This window comes from Sorex araneus, chromosome 1, assembly GCF_027595985.1.
Source record: "Sorex araneus isolate mSorAra2 chromosome 1, mSorAra2.pri, whole genome shotgun sequence".
Lineage (NCBI taxonomy): Eukaryota > Metazoa > Chordata > Mammalia > Eulipotyphla > Soricidae > Sorex > Sorex araneus.
The window spans coordinates 402446046-402473009 of record NC_073302.1 but is presented as its reverse complement, the minus strand read 5'-3'; the positions used below and the strand labels follow the sequence as shown (position 1 = coordinate 402473009).

At 40.0% G+C, this 26964-nt stretch overlaps 1 protein-coding gene across 1 annotated transcript in view; it reads left to right on the top strand.

The window, feature by feature from the left end:
* FBXL13 (F-box and leucine rich repeat protein 13) overlaps positions 1-26964 on the top strand; it is a 223426-nt gene that overhangs the window by 166916 nt on the left and 29546 nt on the right. Inside the window, exons 16-17 of the mRNA XM_004602271.2 lie at positions 1538-1657; positions 3197-3323. Of these exons, the coding sequence (XP_004602328.1) occupies positions 1538-1657; positions 3197-3323 (247 nt within the window). The remainder of the gene's footprint in view (positions 1-1537; positions 1658-3196; positions 3324-26964) is intronic.

Genomic DNA, 26964 nt, shown 5'->3' with positions numbered 1-26964 from the left:
TAACAAAACCTAAAGAAACAGAAATGAAATTATCAGATGTTAATAAAGTTTGTGATGATCGGTTGCTATTATGTTAACCAATATAAATATGATACTTATTCATTATTAAAAATGTATGGAATCCCTTGCAAGCTAGGCATAAACATATCTTTCTTAAACCTAGTAGAGGGGCAACCAAATGTACCATTCGTAAGTGCTGTACTCAATGCCACATGTTGGGAAGTTTTTCATGTCCTTTAATGAAGCTCTTTTAATGCTTCTTGCAAAACTAGTTTTAAGGCTATGAATTCCCTAAACTGTTGCCTGTCCATGAAGTTCTGTATGGATTTTTAAAAATCTGAATGATAATCTAGCTAGATAGAGTATTCTTGGTGAGTGTTTATTTCATTGACTTTTTGTACTATATCTCTCCATACTCCCTAGATCTGTTGTACATCTTAAGGGTTTTCCCTTTGAATGTAGGTTCTTTTTTTATCTCGCTGCTTTTAGTATTCTGCGTCTATTATTGGATTTTGTCATGCTGAGTACAGTGTGTCTTCCTAGTTGAGTCTATTTTTGCTGAGATTCTTTGGGCCTCTTGGATCTTGGTACCTATAATCCACAACTCTGGGAATTCTTTAACTATTATTTTCTCATCAAATTTGCCTTCCCTGTTCTTCAGTGACTCTGATACTTTTTACATTGTTCCTCCTGAACTCATTCCACTGTTCTCTGATATATTGTTCATTTTTTACAGACTATTTTCCACCTTCTGTGGTTTCTTGGCCATTTTTTCCTCATCTTGAAGTGCCTCGATCTTCTGCTCAATTTCTGTTCTGCTATTCAGAGCACCTTCTGAGTTATTTATATCACCTGCCATGTTCTTAGTTTCTGTCATTTCTGATTGTAGTTTTTCCATTTCGACTCATACTTTCTGTGCCTTGCTGTGCTTTTGTTTCTTTGAACATGCTCAACATACACATCATAGTGTCACTAAAGACATTGTCTGAGGATTTACTAGTGTTGTTTATGTCTTTAGTGCTATGAGTGTTTTCAATCATTGACCTTGGTTGTTTTTTTTTATGTCTCTTCCCCATTGGCATTCTAGTGTTCTTGCTGTCCTGGGGGGTGTGAATCTTTGTAGTTAGACCCCGTGGAAGATGCTGAGGGATTCGGCTGAAGTTACTCTCTTTCTTCTCTGCCTATCTTTACCAAATGATAGGAAGAATAACTGTGAGCAGCATGTAATTTGTTTTGTAGATCTGACTTATGTGGCTGCACACTTCTGGAGCTGTGGTGTGGTACAAATCAGGTGTGGAGACTCCTGGGAGAGAGCCAGAAGGGAGTAGAAATAGCATTTTAAGTTAATATTTTTACTGTTATCATTAAATTAAAAGTTATTTAATCAAATTTGGTTTTGAAATGCTTCATATTACCTGTACTTAAAATTTACTTGGCTATTTTAGGCTGTATTGAATGGTTACTTATTTTAATATTATTCTATCTATATATGTATATATATAATTACATGTAAAGCTTTTCTTCCTCTTTTCTACAGACTTGGTGATGTGGGACTGAGACACTTTCTTGATGGTTCTTCAAGCTTCAAAATAAGAGAGCTAAATTTAAGTAACTGTACCCTCCTGAGTGATGCCTCTGTCATAAAACTATCAGAATGGTATGATAAAACAATAATATTTAAACCATGTCACTATCAGTTGTATACTTAAATTGAAAGAGATCATTTTAGAAGCATGAGGGATATCCAGATGCTTGTCTACTACTCAGTGGAACTTTCTTTTTTTTAATATATATATATATATATTTAATTTTATTGAATCACCATGTGGAAAGTTACAAAGTTTTCAGGTTTAAGTCTCAGTAATACAATGCTCGAACACCCATCCCTTCACCAGTGCACATATTCCACCACCAAGAATCACAGTACAATTCCACCCCGCCCCCCCACATCCCCAGCCCCCCTACCCCGCCTGTGTAACTGATAAATTTCACTTTACTTTCACTTTACTTTGATTACATTCAATATTTCAACACAAAACTCACTATTATTGTTTGAATTTTCTCCCCCTTAAAGTCGGACCTGCTGAAAAGGAAGCATTTGATAATTTGTTTTCCATTTCTGAGAATGAAGAGATATGAGGTCGAGTGGCCATACTAGTGGCCACATGGTTTTGGATTTCTGTATTTTAGTATTTTAATAACTAAGTCCAGAGAAATATCTGCCAGAAATTGCATCATTGCAAACTTGTACTTCTCAGCTATTTTATATTCCACATATGAGTGCAATTTTTCTATGTCTGTCCCTTTCTTTCTGACTCATTTCACTCAACCTGATACTTTCCATGTTGATCCTCAGTGGAACTTTCAAATAAAAGACATTGGAGCCATTGATTAAACTAATCTTTTAATAATAACTGATTGTTAAATTTTCTTATTAAACTTACCATAGAGAAAGTTTGAGATTCATGACATATGACTATGTAGAAATGAGTGATTTCTATGTACATTTTGACTCTATCATTTGCCGAGGGAAGTTCTAACCAGAGGGTTCAGTCTTGATTCTCCTTACATCTTGGGGTCTTATGTACTAAGGAACAACTCCAATTCCCATAGAATACTTAAAAGGGGAAGTGAGAAGTCTGAACCTTTTATATCAAGTGGTCACCCATCATAGAACTTGCATGATAGATTTTTGTTTACATGTGATACAATTTTTATTTGCTAAAAAATGTAGTAGCACTGTATCACTGTTGTCCCATTGTTCATCAATTTCCTTGAGCGAGCACCAGAAATGTCTCCATTGTGAGACTTGTTGTTACTGTTTTTGGCATATTGAATACGCCACGGGTAGCTTGCCAGGCTCTGCCGTATGGGTGGGATACTCTTGGTAGCTTGCTGGGCTCTCCGAGAGGGATGGAGGAATCAAACCTGGGTCAGCTGCATGCAAAGCAAACGCCTTACCTGCTGTGTTATCACTCCAGTCCCCCCCCAAAAAAAATGTAGTAATGTAATCCAATTCTCTTTCACTTAACTTTATAATATCCATTTTTTACTTTTAAGTATACATTTATATCAATGAAAGGAAAATACATATTTTCATGCTATTTGCTTCCCCCAGGAAATTTTTATATTAAGAAGTTTCTACCAATGGTGCAATTAAAAACAATAACTAATTTTAAATTCTACTTTCTTCCAGCTGCCTTAATTTAAGATACTTAAGCTTAAGAAATTGTGATAATTTGACCAACACAGGAATTCAATGTATTGCACGCATCCTCTCCTTGATATCACTAGATATCTCAGGAACAAAAGTTAATGATGAGGTAAAAGTGTTCAAAACAGTTCAATAACATTATTTTTTGTAATATAATTGTTTCCTATTTTGTAGACATTGGTGACCACCCCCAAAGAAACTTCACTGGAAGTTTTATTTGGAATGCATTTAGTCTGTATAGTGCCTTGGTAAATAGTTATTTTTATTATGTTAAGTTCCCTTACTCACATACATGGAATGTCTTTCCATCTCAATGTTTTTTAACACTGCTATAGGTATTTGCTACCTATTTTGTTAAATTTATCTCTAAATACTTAATTATTTTTGATAAAATTATAAAATGAAATCATTGAATTAATTTTTTACTTCTTATTCATTATTTTTATATTTTATTACTAGTCCTTTAGCCCTTATCTGTGGCACTGTGGCACTGTAGTCCCATTCTTTATCGATTTGCTCAAGCAGGCACCAGTAACATCTCCATTGTGAGACTTGTTACTGTTTTTGGCATATCGAATATGCCCTGGGTAGCTTGCCAGGCACTTCCCTGTGAGCGGGATACTCTCAATAGCTTGCTGGGCTCTCCGAGAGGGACAGAGGAATCGAACCCTAGTTGCCCGCATGCAAGGCAAATGCCCTACCCGCTGTGCTATAGCTCCAGTTATTAGCCCTTATCATTATGTCTATTAGCTTTTTGATGGTCTGAGATTTTTAATGCATACTATTATATCACCTACAAGTAATAATAGTTTTAATAATAGTTTTACTTCTTTTTACTAACCTAAATTTATTTTTCTTCATTTGTTTGAGCCACACCTGGCAGTGTTCAGGGCTTACTCCTATCTCTGCACTCAGGGATCTTTCCTAGTGGGGCTCCAGGGACCATATGAAGTGCCAAGATTGAACCTGGGTCGGCCACATGCAAGGCAAGCGCCCTGCATGCCATACTATTCCTCTGGCCTTCTGACCTGAATTTCTTTTAATTATTCTTGTCTGGTTACTCTGGCTAAAACATTGAGTCACTGTCACTGTCATCCCTCATCCTGTTGCTCATCGATTTGTTCGAGTGGGCACCAGTAACGTCTCTCATTAAGAGACTTATTGTTACTGTTTTTGGCAAATCCAATACGCACGGGTAGCTTGCCAGGCTCTGCCGCACAGGCTCAATACTCTTGGTAGCTTGCCAGGCTCTCTGAGAGGGGCGGAGGAATCGAACTCGGGTTGGCCGCGTGAAAGGCGAACACCCAACCGCTGTGCTATAGCTCCATCCCGAAAACATTGAGTACTATATTAAATCAAAGTAGTGGTAGCTAACGAGAGTTTCCTGCCCACATGGGAGAGCCTTGCAAACTCCCCATGGTGTATTCATATGCCAAAACCAGTAACAATGATGGGTCTCATTCCCCAGACCCTGAAAGAGCCTTCAATGCGACATCGTTGGGAAGGATGAGTAAAGAGAGGCTTCTAAAATCTCAGGGCTAGGAAAAATGGAGACATTACTGAGACCACTCAAGAAATTTGACAATTGATGGGATAATGATGATGATAATGATGATGGTGATGAATGGTAGCATACAGCATCATCTTGTTTCTGACTTTAAAGAAAATATTCTCTATTTTACCATTGATACTTATATTAACTATGGGTTTACAGTATATATTGTCTTTATTATGCTTAGATATATTTGTTTTGGCCCCATTTTATTGATTATTGTATTCCATATGGGTGGTGAATCTTGTCAAATGCCTTCTCAGCTTTGATTGATATTATCACATGGTTTTTGTCTTTCCTTTTATTTATATATTGTATTATATTGATATACATATGTTGAATCATCCTGAAGGTGACTGGAATAAACATTTCTTGGTCATAAAATATGATCTTATTAATGTGTTGTTGAATTAAATTGGCAAATCTCTTCTTGAGAAGTTTTGCATCTGTTTACTAGGTTTGTAGTTTTTTTGTTGCTCTATTACTTCATTCGTTAGCCTCAGGATAATGTTCTCTTAAAATGTATTGGAAATATTCTGACCTCTTGGATTTTTTTGGAAAATTATGACAACATATTTTAATGCTTTGGTAAAATTCACTGGTTAAATTATATGTTTAGGACTTTTGGGCAGGTTTTTTTCTGTTGCCTCAATTTCCCTATCTGTAATCAATAAATTTATGTTTTATTTTTTATTTTAGACATGGTTGTCTGTGTTTATTAAAAATATGTTTCTTAAATATAATCAAATTTGTTGCATGTAGTTGTCTGTAGTAATTTCTTATAATCCTTTTGAGATATTAGTGAGCAATTGTAGAATCTAAAGAAAGGAAGACCAGGGCTTAGAGCTTCCTTTCTTTGCCTCTTTTTTTTTTTTTTGGCTTTTGGCTTTTGAAGTCACAACCACCAATGCTCAGGGGTTACTCCTGGCGGTGCATGGGGGACCCTGTGAAATGTTGGGGGTCAAACCTGGGTCAGCCATGTGCAAGGCAAATGCCCTACCCGCTGTACTATCGCTTCAGCCCTCTTTGCCTCTTTTCATTATCTGTGTTTCTTCTGTGGTCTGGTCCTCCTGTGCAGGCCTGCTATGATTTCACTTTCCTTGGGTGACCTTGGATCCTGTAACACCATGTCTCTCCATGATCCATTAGGCATGGGGGCAGTGGTGTTTTTCTGCTGCTGCTAATCTCGAGAGATTGTGTTATTATCCTTTTTGGCCTCTCTGAATCTCTATCTTTGTAGCCATCTATAAAGCGAGTTCCAGTCACTATCCGATTTTGTCAGTTAAGAATAGTTGTTTCTGTTTTTCTCGTTAGATCTTAGCTGATACAATGATGAACAGAGACAAATTCTGAAGCCTTGATTCTTTTCCTAACCCCACAGGGGAACGGTGAGATGAGTTCTCATTGCTCTTAGATAATCAAATGTCTGAGGGGGTTCCAGCTTCCTCTCCAGCTGAACAGAGTCCAGGCATGGCTACAACAGGACCCTGTCTGGGACAGCCCCCAGCAGCTCATTGCTTTTGCTCTGGCTTTCTCTTCTTTTTTCCCCTCTCCCCCCTTTCTTTCCTCTCCCTTCCTTACACTCCCTGCCCCGCCTTGCTTCTCTGTTCTTCTGTCCTCTTCTTTTCTTTTGGGATAGATGCTTATCTAATTTAGGGGTGGAAAAACTGTTCCAAATTATTACATGGCTTTTAATGATGACCTCCTCTCAATCAGCATTTAGGATTTGAAGATTAAAGGCTTAGGAATTTTTTTTTCTGGAAAACCCCTTCTATGACACATACAAATAGAATGCCCAACAGTTGTGTGAAGAATCAGGATAACAAAAAGTAAATCAGCAAATAGCGTTATGAATTACATTAAGTATAATTCTATGACAGCACTTACACAAGACCAAAGAATTTGTTTTATGGTTTGGGAATTATTTTTGGGGGGGAGGGGGATCATTGGGGAACCACACCCAGTGATTTTCAGGGGTTATTCCTGGCTCTATACTCAGGAATTACTCAGGAGACCATAAATAGGTAAAGTGCCAGAGATCAAACCTGGGTTGACAGTGGGCAAGGCAAGCACCTTACCTATTGTACTATCACTCTGGCCACAGGATTTGTTAAATTAATAGAGTGAGGCATAAATATTCTATCCTAGAATTTAGCTTTTAAAGAAAACTTAGATTTTATTTTCAAGTGTCATACATTACAGTTTTATATAGTAAGGATTGGGCTGGAGAGGTAGCACAGTGGGTAGGGCGTTGGCCTTGCATGCGACTGACCCGGGCTCGATTCCTCCATCCCTCTGGGAGAGCCCAGCAAGCTACCAAGAGTATCCCACCCGCACAGCAGAGCCTGGCAAGCTACCCATGGCATATTCGATATGCCAAAAACAGTAACAACATGTCTCACAATGGAGACGTTACTGGTGCCTGCTCGAGCAAATCGATGAACAATAGGACAGTGATGACAGTGTCACTGTCACTGACAGTGATGACAGTGACAATGATACAGTGATAGTAAGGATGAGTTAAAAATCTTAGAAATATAGACTCAAGTCCCATTTACCTTGGTAGATTTGAGAATCCTGTATGGTGCAGACAGGAACAGAGAAGAATAAAATGTAGGAAATAGGAGAAGTTTATTGGGGTGCTCTCCCGGACAGAACTCTATGAACCTTAGTCTCTCTGAGAGAGACTAACTGTGATTTTTAAGTTGTCTCGGGCACAGAAAAAGAAATGAAACCAGTGGAACCAGCGGACTTGGTCTGACCTTGTTATCTGTTGGGGATCAATGTAAGGAAGCATGGAATGCACCCTGGTGGCTTCCTTGTCGCCGGGTGGGCCATAAGTCTGGTCTTCCATGTTGGAAGCAGAGTGTTTTTTGATTTTGGGAATGTCACTATTTCATCCACCAGCCATCATTCAATTCTGACCAAATCTTACACACCTAAAGAAACTTTTTTTCTTGTGAAGAATATATATGGTCGTTTTGTTGTTTTTGTTTTGGGGGACACACATGGTGGTACTCAGGCTTACTCCTGGCTCTGTGCTCAGAGATCATCTTTGTGGGCCTCAGGGGGCCCATGTAAGGTTCTGGGGATAGAATCTAGATTGACTGCATGCAAGACAAATACCTTAACTGCTGTACTATCTCTCTATCCCCTGGATATACAATCTAAGGAAATTGTAAATGGACATCTATGGGGAAGAGTACTAGTTGTTTTTCCCCACAGAGATTGAAAAACAGCTTTTGTGAAGGTTTTTTTCCTCCAAGTCAGTTAAATGATTGACAATGCAGTACTACAACAACAGCTGTGAAGGCTAACCACAAGCAGTCAGAATTAAAATGAGTCAGCCCAGATATCAAGTCGGCTGCAAAACCACCCTGAACTAGGTCTAGTGAAGTGCAAATTTGGCTACTGACTTAACAGTCGGGATTTAAACTTTGGAATGTGACAGATATTCACCAGAGATCAAATGTGACCTATGTGCCTTTGTTGGGGGAGGAAGGGTAGTTTCTTATGTTTTCTCTAATGTCCGCTCTCAGTTTCTTGTCAATAGTGAATTTTCCATTAGACTCTCACTACTGATTCAGTCAACAAATGTTTGTTCTGAATACCTTGTCCTCACTTCTGGGCAGGCCTGAATGAACAAAACAGTCAGGGCCCCTCCTCTTAGCACTTCCACAGCTGCTAGAGATCTAAACATGGGGCTAGTGATTCCAAAGTGTCGTGCTTGTGAGAAACAAGAAGGGACAGAGCCTGGCTCAGAGATTAGGGAAGAAGAAAGAAGAAGAGCAATTAGATGAACCCAAAAACAAGAGAAAAAGAAAACCTGTACAAGGGGAAAAAATTAAAAACTTGGTGGCACCAGGAAATCTGCACACTTGGGTAGGGTGTGATGAAAAGGAGGATAGTGAGAGATGACGTAGACGGAGGGGGCAGGTCATGAGACCCCAAAATCGCATTGAGAAATTTCTTTTCTGGCAATGGAAGAACATTTAATATTGTCAGTCAGACAACAATAGGATCAGACTAACATTAAAGTAAGTTCTCCCTCTCTCTTCTCCTGGATTCATGTAGTAACCGCTGCACTGATAACTGATTAAAAAGCATTAATCAGGTGAAAGTTATGAGAATCTGTATGAAAAGTTTGGGCCAGAGAGGTGGTCATTTGGGTTGGAGTAAAGCTGGGAGATTTAAGGCACTTAGGAGGAAGTATCAGCAGGAGACAGATTGGCTGAATACAGGGAAAGGAGGGAGGCACTCAAGAATGATGCCAGACTTGAGGTGTGCATTCTTGGACATGGAGACAACCCTCAGTGCTATTTTTCCCTTACTCTGGGCAGGTAAGGGCATTGTTGAGTCTACTTCACCAGAAAGACAGCTTTGTTGGGATGTGGAAGAGCTTATCAAATAAGATAAATCATTGAAATCTACTCCTTAGATGTAGCAAAACATCTTTAGAATATTTAGAATCCTAGAAAGATGAATAATGGAGTTTACTTAAATGGAGGGCACAAAAGGAAAACAGTTCTTTCAAACTTTTTTTAGTATATGTGGTGGAGGGACATACCTGGTAATGCGTAGGGCTTACTCCTGATTGGTTTTGTGCTCAGGAATCACTCCTGGCAGGACAACGAGGGACCATATGGGGTGCTGGGGATCGAACCTAGATCTGTTGTGTGCCCTGCCAGTTGTACTATTGCTTCAGCTCCACAGCTCTTTTAGATTTTTTTTCTTTTGGGGTCACATCTGGCGATGTGCAGGGGTTACTCCGTTGGCTTATGCACTCAGGAATTACTCATGGTTTTGCTTAAGGGACCATATGGGATGCTGGGAAGCGAACCCAGGTCGGCCGCGTGCAAGGCAAATGCTCTACCTGCTGTGCTACCGCTCCAGCCCCCTCTTTCAGATTTTATAAATCTTTAAATGATTTTATCTTTATTCTTTGAGCTTACAATACTTCATGCTCTTCACTCCTTTGGTAGAAAAACAGTGTATTGTATCATCCATGAATAAAAATCATTCAAGGAATTATCTAATAAAACACATTTTAGAAGAAAAGGAAGTACATCAATTTTCTTCTTGACATATAAAGAAGACAGGAATAGCTAATATAATAGTATCTTAAGGTAGGTTGACAGCCTTTTCTATAACTTGTTTAAAAGTTTTCTTAATGTTTAAATACATGGGATGTTTCCTTCCTAGTGGAGAGAATAGTTTGAAGTTGACGTTCAATCTCCATGTATGTGGGGAAACATTTTTCTCTAGTGAAGGCAATTATCATTTACTAAAGACCACAGGACCCACAGTTAGGGCATTTGAATCTATTGCTTAGGTTGCCTTAGTCACGGCCATATTTGTTTTTGAAAGAAAACATGAGTCAGAGGTATGTTCCAGACAGTGTGCTTAGATCGCGGTTTAAAAAGACTCTCTCATTTGCCTGGTTTTTAGTTTTTCACTAGAAATACTAGATACGAGTGCTTATTACATAGGCAGTGCGCTGGAGTCCTCCCCCTGTTTGTGAGCTCTGAGGCTTTGATCTGTTCACTGCTATTTTCTCAGAGTTATGAGGGTTTATAGAGAGGAGTGGGAGAAGGCAGCAGTAGAATTTGATAAATAATTATTGAAGGCATAAATGTTGAACTTTGGGATTCCCAAATGTGATAAAATCCTGCTTTCTGTACCTCAATATGCAAGGGATAATGTGGGTAATTTAAATTTGGTGTGATAAAATTTACTTAGGAAAAAAAATCACACAGAGACATTAATTTCCTGTTTCTATATGTTTTCCAAATGAAAAATTCCTTGGGCAGGATTGATAGTATAGTGAGTAGGCTATTTGCCTTTGATGGGATCGACCTGAGTTTAGTCGCCTGCAAGCCAGATGATCCCCAAGCCCCGCCAGGAGTGATTCATGAGCCAGGAGTAAGCTCTGAGCACTGCCAGGTATGGCCCCCCAAACAAACAAACAAAAAAGCATTTCTTAGTTAATTATGCACCATGTCTTATCTCTGCCACATTTCAACATAGTTTCAAAGGGATATTATATATTTAGATTGTCTCACAGTAGTAATGACACTTAATATGTTAATATCACATAAATTCCATATTCAAGTATTTAAAAATAAAAACAACCAAGTAATCCTAAATGTTGATTGACATGCAGTTTCTGTTTTAATTTTAATTGTATATATTAAAAGTCAACTCGCTTCAAATATTTCTTCTTTCAGATATTTCTAGATCTCCCCCTCTCCCCACCAAAAAAAAAGCCCTCTCTATGATTACAAAACATGCAAGAATTGAAACAACATAAATACTTGAACAGTCTCTGTTACTGTCTGTTATTATTTATCTGTCACTTTCCCCATCCCCACAACTACTCTCTGCCTTTGTTCAAGCACCTTTTCTCCTTTCTGGCATCTCTTGTCTGAATTGTCACTGCCCTCACTTTCCTTGTTTATGTTTCTTCTGGAGTTCCACATTGCTTACACTAATATAAAATTCTTGCTTCTTTCTCAGGTTTCTCCTAGAATTGGTGGGTAGGCTTAGTGTCTTGTGTTTCCACTATATTTTATTGTATCTCCATCAAAGTCACCAGTTTATATATTTTATGACAGTTTTAATATTTATTCCCTATCTGTCTTCCTTCAATATTATAAGCCTCTTGAATGTTGAGACAGGACCGTTCCATCTTCGGAATGCCGGTATAATGCCTTCTCTATAGGAGGCATGTTAAATGTTCAATTCACAAATCAGTTGGTGAATGAGTGAAGGGATCTGGTGCCATTTCCTTCCTCCCAGGCAAATGTTAAAGCTTCTTTAAACCCCACATTTCCTCGGCTTTGCTCTGAGCTGCAGAAGGAGTGCTTACAGCTGCATGTCTTAGTCTGATGATACACTTCAAGAGACCACCCATCTGCATGGAACACACACACACACACAAAGCATAATGTTCAGCGAAGCAAAAATTCGAAAGCAGGAAATACATTATATCCCTTGGGATTTAAGAAATGGAAAGAACGGGCTAGAAAGAAAGCAGAGTAATCCAGAGACAAATGAATTTGCCTTGAATCTTTAAATATGGTATGTAGAGAAAACAAAGAGATGAACTAAATAAAAATGAACAAATATGTAGGGTCCAGAGTGACAATAAAGTGAGTAGGCATTTGCCTTGCATGTGACTGACCCAGTTTCAATCTCTGGCACCCTGTATGATCCCTAAGTACCGCTAGTAGTAATTCCTGAGTGCAGAATCAAGAGTAAGCCCTGGGCACAGCAGGATATGGCCCCCAAACAAAATAAATAAAAAATAAACAAATATATAAATGATGAGTTCCCTTAGTTATTACCAGAACAGAACAGGGATTTTGTGAACTGGGACAAAGGGGGCAACTGAATGGTGAAGAAGAGAATTAGATTTTCAGTGGTAAACTTCATCTAGTATATTTGTGTGCCACTTTTCAATGACGTATACCTGAAACAATGTTAAAATGCAACATTGCTTTATTAAAAAGAAGCAAGTAATAAGAAGTCTGCCTGCTAGATCTTCTCATCTTAGTTATTTCCAGGATCCTGGTCCTAGGCAGTGAGTGGCATTACCTAAGTGCTGGTTCCATCACTAGGGGTAGTAGTTTTCTTCACAGAGGTTGTACTCATTGTTTCATGTATCCAGTAAAATAATACTAGTGCAAAAATAAATGACCATCTTGAACTGGTTATTTTGTTTAAGGACACTCTTTGTTGCATGCTCTCCACTCAGCATCCATCAGGTAAGAGACAAGTGGTCTTAGTGTGCTTTTTATCTATTTCCTGCAATAGAGATGCTGTTATGAGATCCATAAACATACAAACAATTTCTGTGTGCTAACTGAGGCCACTTACTGCTATGTTAGACTTGTAAGTCAACAGATAAGGTGAAAAAGGTTGATAAGATTCAAAGATAAATGTGATTATAAAAGTTGTACTGTCAAAGTTTGAATGTATAAAAAATGTAAAAAAGTATTGAGATGAAAAGTTAATTTTTTATAAGACTCTAATAGTTGGAGCCAGAGAGATAGCAAAAAGGTTCAAATGTATGCCTAACATGTGGCCAATCCTGGTTTGATCCCTGAGGATGTCTCTATGATCTTTACTTTACAGAACCCTTTTAGCACTTTTAGCACTTCATTGCTGTAGCACTGTAGCACTGTCGTCCCGTTGTTCATCGATTTACTTGAGCGGGCACCAGTAACATCTCCATTGTGAGACTTCTTGTTACTGTTTTTGGCATGTTGAATATGCCACAGGTAGCTTGCCAGGCTCTGCAGTGTGGGTGGGATACTCTCGGTAGCCTGCCAGGCTCTCCAAGATGGAAACTTCATTGCTAAGTCCCTTAAATTGAACCAGTGCAGGTTGGCCAGGAATTGATGGAGACATCTCTGTCCTCCTGAGAATCACTTAGAATATATCCTTTCTGCACAAAAACCTCCAAACCATAATAATTATAGTATAAAGGGAATGATCACTTGTGAGGCTAAAATTCATCTTTTAGGGATATTGGAAGAGAGCTTCATGAATGATTTTATAAAGAAAATGTGTTGAGATAAAACGTATTTCCAAGTATAAATTTTGCTCTTTATTCCTAAAACCTTGGTAGGCAGCACCAAACAACAGATATTTTTATAAGGAAATGTATATAAAAAATAATTCAGAGGTCAGATTGAGAATACAGCTGTTCCAAAAGGTTCCCTGTGTCCTGATAAGAGTGATTCTTGAATGCCAAGCCAGGAGTGAGTCCTAAGTACTGCCAGGTATCACCCCCAAATGAAAACAAAGAAACAAAAATACACACAATTACAAAGAGAAATAGATTCTCTCAAGAATTCTGACAATATGGGGGCTGGAACTATAGCACAGAGGGTAGGGAGTTTGCCTTGCACGCAGCCAACCCGGGTTCAATTCCCAGCATCCCATATGGTCCTCTGAGCACTGCTAGGGGTAATTCCTGAGTGCAGAGCCAGGAGTAACCCCTGTGCATCACCAGGTGTGACCCAGAAGCAAAAAATTTAAAAAAAAATTCTGACAATAGAAGGGAAAGGGATAGTACAGCAGGTAGGGTGGTCACTTTGCACGCTGTTGACTGAGGTGCAATTCCTGGCACATCCTATTGTCCTCCAGTTTCTTCCAGAAGTGATTCTGAATGCAGAGCCAGGAATAAGCCCAGAGCATTACCAAGTGTTGCCCATTCCTGCCACCCCAACACCACCACCACAAGAGAAAAGAATTCTGATGGTATGCTAATAAGAAAAAACTGGGTGAATAGAAATTTTAGCGTACATATTCCCAAGGTTTTTTTTTTAATTTTTATTTTATTGAATCACCGTGAAAAAAATACAAAGCTTTCGGGTTTAATTCTAAGTCATATAATGATTAAACCCCCACCCCTTCACCAGTGCCATGTTCCACCACCAAGAACCCCAATATACCCCCCTCCCACCCACCCCCTACCTAAATCGCTAATGATCTTCCCTTTATTCTCTCTATACTTTGAATACATTCAATATTTCAATAGAGAACTCACTATTATTATTTTTTTTTTAATTTATTTATTTTTAATTAGAGAATCACCGTGAGGGTGCAGTTACAGATTTATACACTTTTGTGCTTATACTTCCCTCATACAAAGTTTGGGAACCCATCCCTTCACCAGTGCCCATTCTCCACCACCCGTAAACCCAGTGTCCCTCCCACCCTCCCCAATCCCATCTCCCCCCCACCCCACCCTGCCACTGTGGCAAGGCATTCCCTTCTGTTTTCTCTCTCTAATTAGCTGTTGTGGTTTGCAATAAAGGTGTTGAGTGGCCGCTGTGCTCAGTCTCTAGCCCTCATTCAGCCCGCAACTCCCTTCCCCCACATGGCCTTCGACTACAATGTAGTTGGTGATCGCTTCTCTGAGTTGACCTTTCCCCGGAACGTGAGGCCAGCCTCGAAGCCATGGAGTCAACCTCCTGGTACTTATTTCTACAGTTCTTGGGTGTTAGTCTCCCACTCTGTTATTCTATATACCATAGATGAGTGCAATCTTTCTATGTCTGTCTCTCTCTTTCTGACTCATTTCACTCAGCATGAAACTTTTCATGCCCATCCACTTGACTACAAAATTCTTGACCTCCTTTTTTCTAACAGCTGCATAGTATTCCATTGTATAGATGTACCAAAGTTTCCTCAACCAGTCATCCGTTCTGGGGCATTCGGGTTTTTTCCATATTCTGGCTATTGTAAACAGTGCTGCGATGAACATACATGTGCAGATGTTGTTTCGATTGTACTTTTTTGCCTCTCTGGGATATATTCCCAGCAGTGGTATTGCTGGGTCAAATGGGAATTCAATATCTAATTTTTTGAGAGTCGTCCATATTGTTTTCCAGAAGGGCTGAACCAGTCGGCATTCCCACCAGCAGTGAAGAAGGGTCCCTTTCTCCCCACATCCTCTCCAACAGCGGTTGCTTTTGTTCTTTTGGATGTGTGCTAGTCTCTGTGGTGTGAGGTGGTATCTCAAAGTTGCTTTGATCTGCATCTCTCTGATGATTAGTGATGCAGAGCACTTTTTCATGTGCCTTTTGGCCATTCGTATTTCTTCCTTGGTAAAGTTTCTGTTCATTTCTTCGCCCCATTTTTTGATGGGGTTGGATGTTTTCTTCTTGTAGAGTTCAACCAGTGCTTTATATACCATTGATATCAACCCCTTATCTGATGGGTATTGTGTAAATATCCTTTCCCATTCTGTGGATAGTCTTTGGATTCTGGTCACTGTATCTCTTGCGGTGCAGAAGCTTTTTAGTTTAATGTAGTCCCATTTGTTGATCTCTGTTTTTACTAGATTGCTTAGTTCCGTGTCACGTTTGAAGATACCTTTATCTTCAATATCGTGGAGGGTTTCGCCGACCTTGTCTTCAATGTACCTTATGGTTTGTGGTCTAATGTTGAGGTCTTTAATCCATTTTGATCTGACTTTTGTGCATGGTGTCAGGTCAAGGTCTAAACCCATTTTTTTGCATGTGGTTGTCCAGTTGTGCCAGCACCATTTGTTAAAGAGGCTTTCCTTGCTCCACTTCACATCTCTTGCTCCCTTATCAAAGATTAGATGGTCATACATTTGGGGTTGTGTGTAGGGATATTCCACCCTGTTCCATTGGTCTACGGCTCTGCCTTTGTTCCAGTACCATGCTGTTTTAATTGTTACTGCTTTGTAGTAAAGTTTGAGGTTGGGGATGGTGATGCCTCCCATCATCTTTTTCCCAAGAATTGTTTTAGCTATCCTTGGACGTTTGTTATTCCATATGAATTTTAGGATTTCTTGATCCATTTCTTTGAAGAATGTCATGGGTATACTTATAGGGATCGCATTGAATCTGTATAATGCTTTAGGGAGTATTGCCACTTTGACAACATTGATTCTCCCTATCCACGAGCAGGGTATATGTTTCCATTTCCTCATGTCCTCTTTGATTTCATGGAGTAGCGTTATGTAGTTTTCTTTGTAAAGGTCTTTTACTTCCTTGGTTAAGCTGATTCCGAGGTACCTGATTTTCTGGGGCACGATTGTGAATGGGATTGCTTTTTTCATGTCCCTTTCCTCTGCCTCATTGTTTGCATATATGAAGGCCATGGATTTTTGGGTATTGATTTTGTAGCCTGCAACTTTACTGTATAAGTCTATTGTTTCTAAGAGTTTCTTAGTAGAGGTTTTAGGCTTCTCTAGATATAGTATCATGTCGTCTGCAAATAGTGAGAGTTTGATTTCTTCCCTTCCTATCTGGATGCCCTTAATCTCTTTTTCTTGTCTAATAGCTATCGCAAGTACTTCCAGTACTATATTGAAGAGGGAGAACTCACTATTATTGTTTGGAATTTTCCCCCAACAATTAGGCCTGCTGAAAAAACATCATTTAGTAGTTTCTTTTCATTGCTGAGAATGAAGACTCTATGAGCTTGCACAGCGTGCACGGTTTTGGATTTCTGATATTTTAGCTCAGTTCACAGTCTAGATGCATTTCTGCAAGAAGCTGCTCTGGGTGCCAAAATGGGTTAGAAGACCTTTCGGATCATAGTCTTTAGGAGCAGAGGGTCCATTTCACGCCCAGCAGCTCCGGATCTTATGGTGTGCCGGTAACGCTCCCATCCCATGGTCCATATTCCCAAGTTTTCACTCATTCTGAGTGGTATGTCAGACACTATTTTGGTTCCAAGGGCCCAAATTCACAAACATAATACTGGTCTCAAGATCTATATGACAAAACCACAGCAAGAACAACAACACTATTTGTTAAGTTACTTGAGAATGAGCTCGGAGAGTGCATTTCTTGCCTGGTTGCTCTCACTCTGTACTGCATCTGGCAAAGCCACCTTGCCTGTCCGTGTTAATATCAGAGCTTAGAATTTTGCTAGAATATTTGTGCTTAAGCTCTTATATTTTGTTTGGAATAGAGGATAAGTTTCTAGAACTATTGTAGTTTTGTGTAAAAGAATAAAACACGGTGATATTTTGTGCAAGTCTTGGACTATAATGTAAGACTGAAGTTGTATGACTCATAATATAATTAACATACATAAAAAAGCATCATTTCAACATTTGATATCTAATTCACTGCTGATGTTTGCACTAGCTAAAAATCCCAGGCATTAAACTGAGGTGGAGGGAAGAAGTTTTCGAGGATTTGTCTGCCCTATGATATCTTTTCTCCATACATCTGTACCTGGCAGTGTGTGGGGTTCCCTTCCACTATGCCCAGTGACTCCAAACTAAACTTCTATCTATACAATTCACACTTAACAAAGTCTTTGTTCATGTAACTCACTCAGTCTGAAATTCAGTTCCTGTTACTTTGTTTGACAAAATATTACTATGACTATGAGGCTTAATTCATGCCTTCTATACCAGAGTGTCTTAACTTTTTTCTATTCATGATCATTGCAAGAAACACCTCAGTACATGTTTGATTTTGAATAATGTTTTGGTTATCTTGCATGTAGACACCTTTTGCAGTTGTCAAATTTTTCACAGTCCTTGTATTCAGAGATGAGACCCCACACGAAGAAGCAGGTTCTATACTGTCATCTCTTCCTTCCAACTGGAAGCAGTTATTCCCTGTTTTTCATTTCTATACCACTCTTGAAATATCCTTATATTCTTTTTATTTCATTAAGGTCACTTATGGACCAAATCACATTCCTTAGAGAGGAGAAGTTTTGTTTAACTCTGTTGCATAGGGAGACATACAAATTCCTTAGAATATTACGCAGGACTTTTGTGACTTGATGCATCTATCCTTTTAAGTTTAATGTTGTGTGTGTGTGTATGTACATGTGTATGTGTGTGTTGGGCCACACCAAGTAATGCTCAGGGATTACTCCTGATTGTGTGTTCAGGGATCACTCCTGATTGTGTTCTAGGAGCTTTATGTATTGTTGCCAATCAAACCCAGTTCAGCCATATGCAAGTCAAATGCCCTATATTCTGTACTATCACTCTAGCCCTGAGTTTAATGTCTTGATGCTCCCTTCAGTGAGCAGATAACAGGCCATGATATCAGCCAATTTCCTTTTAGGGCTTCAAGGGATCTCAATTGTAGGTTCCTCAGATTCCTGGCCTCTAAAAGAGCCAAATGTTCTCCAAGTGTCTGAGTCCTTGCATTCCCACACAACCCTCAATGCTCCTGACTTCTCCAGAATTCCTCATCACCCTTTTTCCTCACGTCTTTGCTGATGACAAATTAAGTCACTTTTAATTTAAACAAAGATAAGAACGTCAGTATAAATAGATAATTCACAGAGAGATAACTCACAGGGCTGGGGTGCATGCTTTGAATGCACAGCCATGAATTTAATCCCATCACCCCTGGGGCCCTCAACACCCTTAGTGTTACTCTAGAGGTCCCATGGCAGTGAAACAGCACCAGGTCATTGGCACTAACTATAAATTATCAGATCTGCATTGCTAGGTAGGCTCACTTCTTGGATCGCCTGAGCAGCAAGGCAGAGATCCTCTCCCTAACTTTAGCTTCTTACACTTTGAGAAAATAAACCAAAACTTTTCCTGCAACTTATATAAAGTTTCATAATTTGGTTGACCATTCAAGGCGATAAAGAAGAATGTACATTTTCACAATGTTATAATTTCTATGGAAGCAAGTAGAAATCCAGCCCTACTGGGATCCTCCATCCTTTCACCTTCTTAGCTCCTCTTTCCTCCTCCTCTTCCTCTTCATCATTATTATTTGTTGCCTTTGGGACCACATATGGTGATGCTCAGGGCTTACACCTGGCTCTACATTCAGGGATTACCCTTGGTGGTGCTTGGGATGCCAGGGATCAAACTAGGGTCAGCGGCCATATTACCTTCTATACTATCTCTCCGGACCTCCTCCTTATTTTTGCCTTATCTAGGGTCCAAAGCCCCAGTGCAGTGGGTAGGGCACTTTCCTGGCTTGGGGCCAGCCCGGGTCCAATTCACAGCACCCATATGGTTCCTTGAGCGCCAGGTAGAAGTGATTTCTGAGCGCAGAGTCAGGAGTAAGTCCTGAGCACTGCTGAGTGTGGTCCAAAAACTGAAATAAAAGTTTAGAATATTTTTGTCTTATCTTCCCACTCTCCTCTTTCAGTCTTTTCAGAAGTAAAAGATTGGCACAATCAACCTCAGTTCTTTTATCCCTAAATGCTCAAAGTTTTAAACAAACCTTAAGAGAAATTCTTAATCTAACTCCAGATAATATTTTAAGCATCCACAGTGTGCAGTATATCACACTGTGTTTCTGCATTAAGGTATAAAATGTGATCTTATCCTGCCTTTTCCTCTGTAGTTTTCTTGGCAACTTACACTTACTCACACATGACTCTTCTCTGCAGTTTTTTTCTGATTGACTGTAGCTGTCCTCTTCCTCTCTCGGTACCACTGTTGTGTACAATACTTACCTTTCACTAGGTTTTGATGGCATGTGCATCTTGTCTTCCAGGTCTGGTTCTAGGCTCTCTGAGAACAAATATCACACCTCACTCATCTTTATACTCTCTGTTTCTATTCTAGAGATCAATGAAAAATAAATGTTTATTTTTAAAAAGTGATCAACTGAGAATGAATGAACTTTTCCCTGACCTGAGGTTTAAGACATGAAGACAAAGTGCTTGTAAAATGTTGAAACAATTGTCCGTTTCAGAAAAACACCTCCTCGTTTGGAGCACTGATGAGCTTTGCAGTGCCAAATAGAACATTTTACTTAGCTGGCTGGCACTAATATTCTTTATATCATTCATCTGAAAAATACCTAATCCCAAGGGTCATTCATCTGAAAAACACCTAAGCTTTGCAGTGCCAAATAGAACATTTTACTTAGCTGGCTGGCACTAATATTCTTTATATCATTCATCTGAAAAACACCTAAGCCCAAGGGCCATTAAAAAATGAAATCTTCTTGCTGAACTAATGCTATTGACTTGTTCCGAGAAGATGACCTTACTAACCAGCATGAGGAGAGTTTCAGTGAAAGTCCTGTTTCTTCCAGCTGGCTTAGATTTGCTGCTGCTCATTTATAAAGTTACAGCAGCAAGGTCTCCTGATAACAACTTATCCAACACACGTAAGTGTGATAACATCTCTTGTTCCTTGTTTTGCTACTAGGTTGGCTACTCAAGTTTGAAGCTCACTAACAAAATATATATGAAAAGTGAGCTAGTTCTGCATTTGCTTTAGATTTAAAGATGTCATAGAACCGTTCTTTAATTGTAGTTTGGATAACATATTTACAATAGTGTTGACTATGAGAGAGAGTCTCTTGCCCGCATGCCTGGCTGTCTTCCCTGGGGCCTCTCGGAGGGGATGGGCTCCAGCTTCCCTCCCCACCCTGAGCAGAGTTCCCGGTGGCCGAAGACCACTGGAACCTAGCTACAGCCATGCTAGAGGCTCCTCTCTACACGTTCAGACAGGCCTCATGCATGAAGGTACTGGCAGAGGAACCCAGGTGTGTGTAATCCCATCAACAGCCAACATCCAGAGAGAGACTTAAAAACAAGCTCTCAGAAGCCATATCTTTAGCCTACTTCTCCCTCTAGGAGAAACTGGCAATCTTCTGAGAGTTTCCTGCCCACATGGGACAGCCTTGCAAGCTTCCCATGGTGTATTCATATGCAAAATCCAGTAACAAGCTGGATCTAATTCTTCTGACCCAGAAGAGCCCCCAGTGCAACATCATTAGGGGGGCCAAGTTGAGATAGACTTCTAAGATCTCAGGGAAAAGATGAAATGAAATGTTACTGAGCCCGCCCGAGAAATCAGTGATTAACGGGATATTGTGATTGTGATTGTGTGATTGTGATGATTTTTTTCTTTCGTGATTTTGGGCCACATGTGGTTATACTCAGGGCTTACTTCTAGCTTTGTGCTTTGTGATGACTTCTGGTGTTACTTGGGGATGATTTATGGTGCTGGGGATCTAACCAGGTTGGCAGTAAGCAAGGCAGGTATTATTTCTCTAACCCCAATGTTTATACTTTTGATATATAGTTTATCTTTGAAAATTTCAACTTGTGCACATAAAAGTGAACATTTAAAAGTAAGTGAAAATAGTTTCATGGCACAAGTTCATTAGATAATAACATATACTTAACTGATATGAAGCATAAGACAAAGAGTCCAATGTTACATCTCTTATTTTATTCAAGCAACTTGTTTTTTGTGAGAGAATATGTAAACTCTAGCCCCTGTAGCATGAATAAAATAGCACCTACCTGATGCCCCAGATCATATAAAAAAGCTCCATAAGGTATGGTTATCACTGTCACTGTTATCCTGTTTCTCATCGGTTTGCTCAAGCGGGCACCAGTAACGTCTCCATTGTGAGACTTGCTGTTGTTACTGTTGGATATCTAATACTCTATGGGTAGCTTGCCAGGCTCTGCTGTGTGGGCAAGATACTCTCGGTAGCTTGCCAGTCTGTCCGAGAGGGGCTAAGGAATCGAACCCCGGTTGACTGTGTGCAAGGCAAACGCCCTACCCTCTGTGCTATCGCTCCAGCTCATAGATATGGTCATACTTTGCTCTAAAGCAAAGAGGCTAAAATACAATGTGCTGGGCGAGAGATATAAGTGGATACGATACCCCTTGCTTGTGGTAGCAATGGTCCTGAGTTGTGTGCCTGGTATCACAGTGGCCTCCAGAGCACTGTCAACCATGGGCTCTAAGCAGAGAGCCAGGAAAGGCCCCTGAGCATTTCTGGGTATGGAAAAATAAAACATACCAAAACCCCCATAGTTTGGTCAGAAAATGATTCCGATTTGCAATAAAATTAAAGGAATAAACAAAATGATTTTATTTAGGTGTAGTGTGCCAAATTTTTCAACAACAAGAATCACAGTTCAGACTGCGGCTTCAATTAGGCAGAATTTCAATTTTTTTTAATTTGGCATTTACTTTAAATGAAAGGGTCTAATGTGTGCACCGGTGAAAATAGCAGAATATGATATTAGTACAACCCATTTTCAGTTATGACCCAAATATTATGTTTAAGATTATTATAAATTAGTTTGGCAAATAGATGTAAAATAGACAAATCCATATACTATTTCTAGTATTTTTATTGCCAGCAACTCTTGAGTCACAGAATGAGAAGAAATATCATTTGTCTACTCAGTCTAGGAAACTTATCTTATGGAATTATAAAAGTAAGTGATACTGAATATGAAACAGCAATTTGGCATCTACAAAGCATACTCAGTCAGTTCCCTGAGTGATATGCCAATTTAGGGGAGAAAGTACTGAAAAATTGGACAGAAGCCACACATCCAAAATTTAAAGGCTGGAAAATACAATCCCCCTTTTTTAATAAAAAGAAACAAAGCTTTAACTTTTAGAAAAAAATTTTAGGCATTGTGATTTACAATACAGCTAATGGTAGGATTTCATGCTTCCAACATTCCACACCCTCTCCCCCCCACTATTGTGTCCCTTGCTTCACTATCCTCATCTACTCCCTGCCAGCACCAGGCTTTCTTCTGTAGAGCAGTTCTCAAGCCCTTTTGCCTTTGGGAATTGAAACATAGCTTTACAACAGAAAGATAAGTGGGCTATGCGTGTATGATGATCTGTTGCATATTTTATATAAAGATATGTACATATGTACCCTATCTCTTAGAGTAATGAAGCATAATAAAAGATGCTAATTTAAAAAAAGATTATACTTTTGTTTTTTTTGCTCTGGGGGAATGGCTGGCAGTGCCCAGGGTTTACCCCTGCCTCTGAGCTCAGGCATCACTCTTGGCAGTGCTCTGGGAATCAGATGTGGTGCTTGAGATTGAAGCCAGGTCAGCCCACCTTATCCACTGTACTGTCATCACTTCTGCCCTAAAATTTTAATTATACAATTTGAACATAATTTGTTGACAGACAGGTTCCTTAGCTACACAAAATGTCTAAAATAAAGTGGCAAGTCTAGGGGATGTTAAATTTTGTTTATATTGAGGTAATACTTTCCTGGAAACAGATGGTAGATAAATAACACGTTTTCTGACACTGGATTTCTTTTTTTTTCTCTTTTCTTTCTACTTGACTTAAGTTTATTTAATGAGAGTGATTCCATCATATATGGCAATTAGCAACTATGCATTTTAAAATGTTTCATTTACTGAGGTTAACATTGGCTTCCATAATTTTACATGTTTTGGGAGTGCACATGTATGCCTCTTTAAAGTACATTGTCACAGGATGCCCAGCACCAAAGTGCCAGGATTCCTTTACCCACATCTGTTAAGTCACCTTCATCTTCTACATCTCTCCCCTTCCCAAGCCCCCCTGACCCCTCCCGCCAGCCCTTCAACCCCCAACTCCTCCCTCGCAACCTCAGTTCTGTGGTTCATATCCAAGGATCAGCTTGGGGTTGGTTTTGTCTGTTCCCTTGCTTTGTTTCTTTTAATCCCGTACATGATTCACTGTTACTATCACTATCATCCTGTTGATTCTCAATTTGATCGAGCGGGCCCAATGACATCTCCATTTGTCCTAGTCCTGAGATTTTAGCAGCCTCTTTTTACTCATCCTTCCCAATGGTGCCGCATTAGAGCTCTTCCAGGGTCAGGAGAATGAGACCCATCATTCTTACTGTATTTGGCATATGAATTCGCCACGGGGAGCCTGCCAGGCTCTCCCGTGCTGGCAGAAAAACTCTTGGTAGCTTGCCATGTTCTTTGAGAGGGAGAACTAGACAATAAGAGGTCACTTCTGGGAGCTTGGTTTTATAGTCTCTGGATGTTGGTCATTGATGGGATTACACGGCAGCCAGGGGCAGTTTCTGGGTGTGACCGCCTAACTACTGGAAAATGGGGGATCTGAGTACAAGAGGTCCAATCCCGATCTGAGCAGGCTTGGAGATCTCAGCCCCGGGTCCTGCACACCTGGGTTCCTCTGCCAGTTCCTTCATATGTGAGGCTCGCCCGAACATGTGGAGAGAGGCCTTGAGCATGGCTGTGGCTGTGTTCTGGAAGTCTTTGGCTGCTGGTGCTCTGCTCCAGGCAGGAAAAGAAAGTCAACCTACCCCCTCCCAGGGGCCCGGTGAAGACAGCCAGGTGTGAGGGCAGGAGACTCTGCCATGGTCATACATGATTAACACTGTTCAATATTTATCTTTTTCCTTCTGACTGTTATGTTGAGTTGGGGTTGGGGGCGTCTCTTAAGCAGGCTCAAGAGCCCTTTGGGCAATTCTAGGCAACCTGACTGGTGGTTCAATGTGAGGGCCTCAAGATGTGGTGCTGCTCAGACCCTGCAGTGCTGCGGATTCCCCAATGCTTAGGGAACCTCTAGGTTAAGGGCCCATTTGGTGCTGGTAATCTAATGGGGTCAGCCACATGTAAGGCACATGCCTGAGCCCATATACTATCTCATAGGCCCTACTTCTGCCTTACATTTGATTTTTGCATGATTCCCTTGAGCTTCTTCCATTCTGATATAAATGGCAATGTTTTCTCTTTTGGTATTTCATTGTGTGTATGGAACAAATTTTCTGTCTTTCTTCTTTTTTTTTAATGTAGGAGTACTGCTATTTATTCAGCCATTGATTAAGTTGATTAAATTTGGCATGAACTCACATTAGTTTTTTTTAACATTTTAAAAATTGTATATCCGTGAGATAGACCACTACAAAGCTGCTCATGATTAGGTTTCAGTATACAATGATCCAGCATCCATCCCTCCACCAATGTACATTTTCTACCACCAATGTCCCCATTTCCCCAAGACCATCCCCTGTCCACCACCCTTACCCCCAGCCTCCCAACACATTTTCTTTATCTAATCATCTGTGGATAGGCACTTCATTTGCTCTTTTATTTTAATGAAGCAAATAATGCTGCAGTAAACATGGGGGTGATACAACTTTTTGTGTTCCTCTTTCCACATTCTCCAAGTAAATATCCCAAAGTGGAACTGCTTGGTCATATGGAAGCTAGGCCACATGGTAAACCAGATGGTCCTGGGAAAACTCCATGGGTGAGTGCCTGCCTTGCAGGCACAAGTTCACAGGTTTGATCCTGGCTTTATCCCACATGTTAAGTGTGATCCTAAGTTCCACCTTATTTTTTTTAATTGAATCACTGTGATATACACAGTAACAAAGCTGCTCATGATTGAGCTTCAGTCATGCAATGTTCCAATACCCATCCCTTTAGCAGTCTACATTTACACCACCAGTGTCCCCAGTTTTCCTCCCAACCACCCCTGCCTCCATAGTAGACACTTTTCTTCTCTGTCTGTTTCTGTTTTTGTTTCTGCTTCTGTTTCTGTTTCTGTCTCTGTCTGTCTGTCTGTCTCCCTCTCTTCCCCCTTCCCACTTTTAGGCACTGTGGTTTGCTCTCTCTCTCTCTCTCTCTCTCTCTCTCTCTCTCTCTCTTTTGACAGGTTTGCAGTACTTACTGAAAGGTTATCGTGTATGTCATTTACCTCTTTTCAGCACTCAGTTCTTTATCCAAAGTGATCATTTCCAATTATTATTGTCATAGTTTGGCATATCCAATATGCACGGGTAGCTTGCCAGGCTCTGCTGCACAGGCTCGATACTCTCGGTAGCTTGCCGGGCTCTCCGAGAGGGGCGGAGAAATCGAACTCAGGTTGGCCGAGTGAAAGGTGAAAGCCCAACCGCTGTGCAAAAACAGTAACAATAAGTCTCTCAATGAGAGACGTTACTGGTGCCCGCTCGAACAAATGGATGAGCAACGGGATGACAGTGACAGTGACAGTGATTGTCATAGTGGTCCCTTTTCTGTCCTCACTGGACTCTGCCTTATTCTTTGTGGCAAGCTTCTTACCATGGACTGGTATTCCTGACCCTTGTTTCTAAAGTATTTGGGTATTATTCTTAATCTATGTCTTTTTTTTAATATTCCACAACTGAGTGTGATCATTCTATGTTGGTTCCTCTCCTTCTGATTAATTTCACTCAGCATGATACTCCCCATGTATAGCCACGTATAAGCAAATTTTTTTTCTTTTAGGGTCTCACCCAGCGATGCTCAGCAGTTATTCCTGGCTCTGCACTCAGGAATTACTGCTGGCAGTGCTTGGGAGACCATGTGGGATGCTGGGGATCGAATCCGGTTGGCCGAGTGCAGGAAAACGACCTACCGGCTTTATTATCGCTCCGGCTCTACAAGCAGATTTTATGACTTCATTTTTTCCTATTGGCTGCCTATAGTACTCTATGGAGTAGATGTACCATAACTAACTTAATGTTTTGAAACCATCACCCTACTGTTCTTATAGCGGCTGCATCAGTTTACAGTTTCACCAGCACTGAATGAAAGTTCTCTTTCTCCATACAATCTCCAACATTTTTTACATTGCTTTTGATGTAAGCCACCCTCACAAGTATGGAGTAACTCAGTGTGACTTTGAAGTACTTTTCCCTGAAAATAGTGATGATGAGCATTTTTTCTTATAAGCAATCTATATATTCTCTTCAAATTTTCTGCCCATTTGTAAAACCAAATTGGGTCTTTGGCTTATGTCACTGTATGAGTTATTTATAGACTGTGAATATTTACCTCTTATTGTGGATATTGGATATATGATGTGCAAATAACTTTTCCCTTTCAGTAGGCTGTCTTTTTGTTCTTTTCTGTTTTCTTTTTGTTGCACAATAGATTTTAGGTTTAAAGTAGTCCCATTTGTTTCTCTTTATTTTTAATT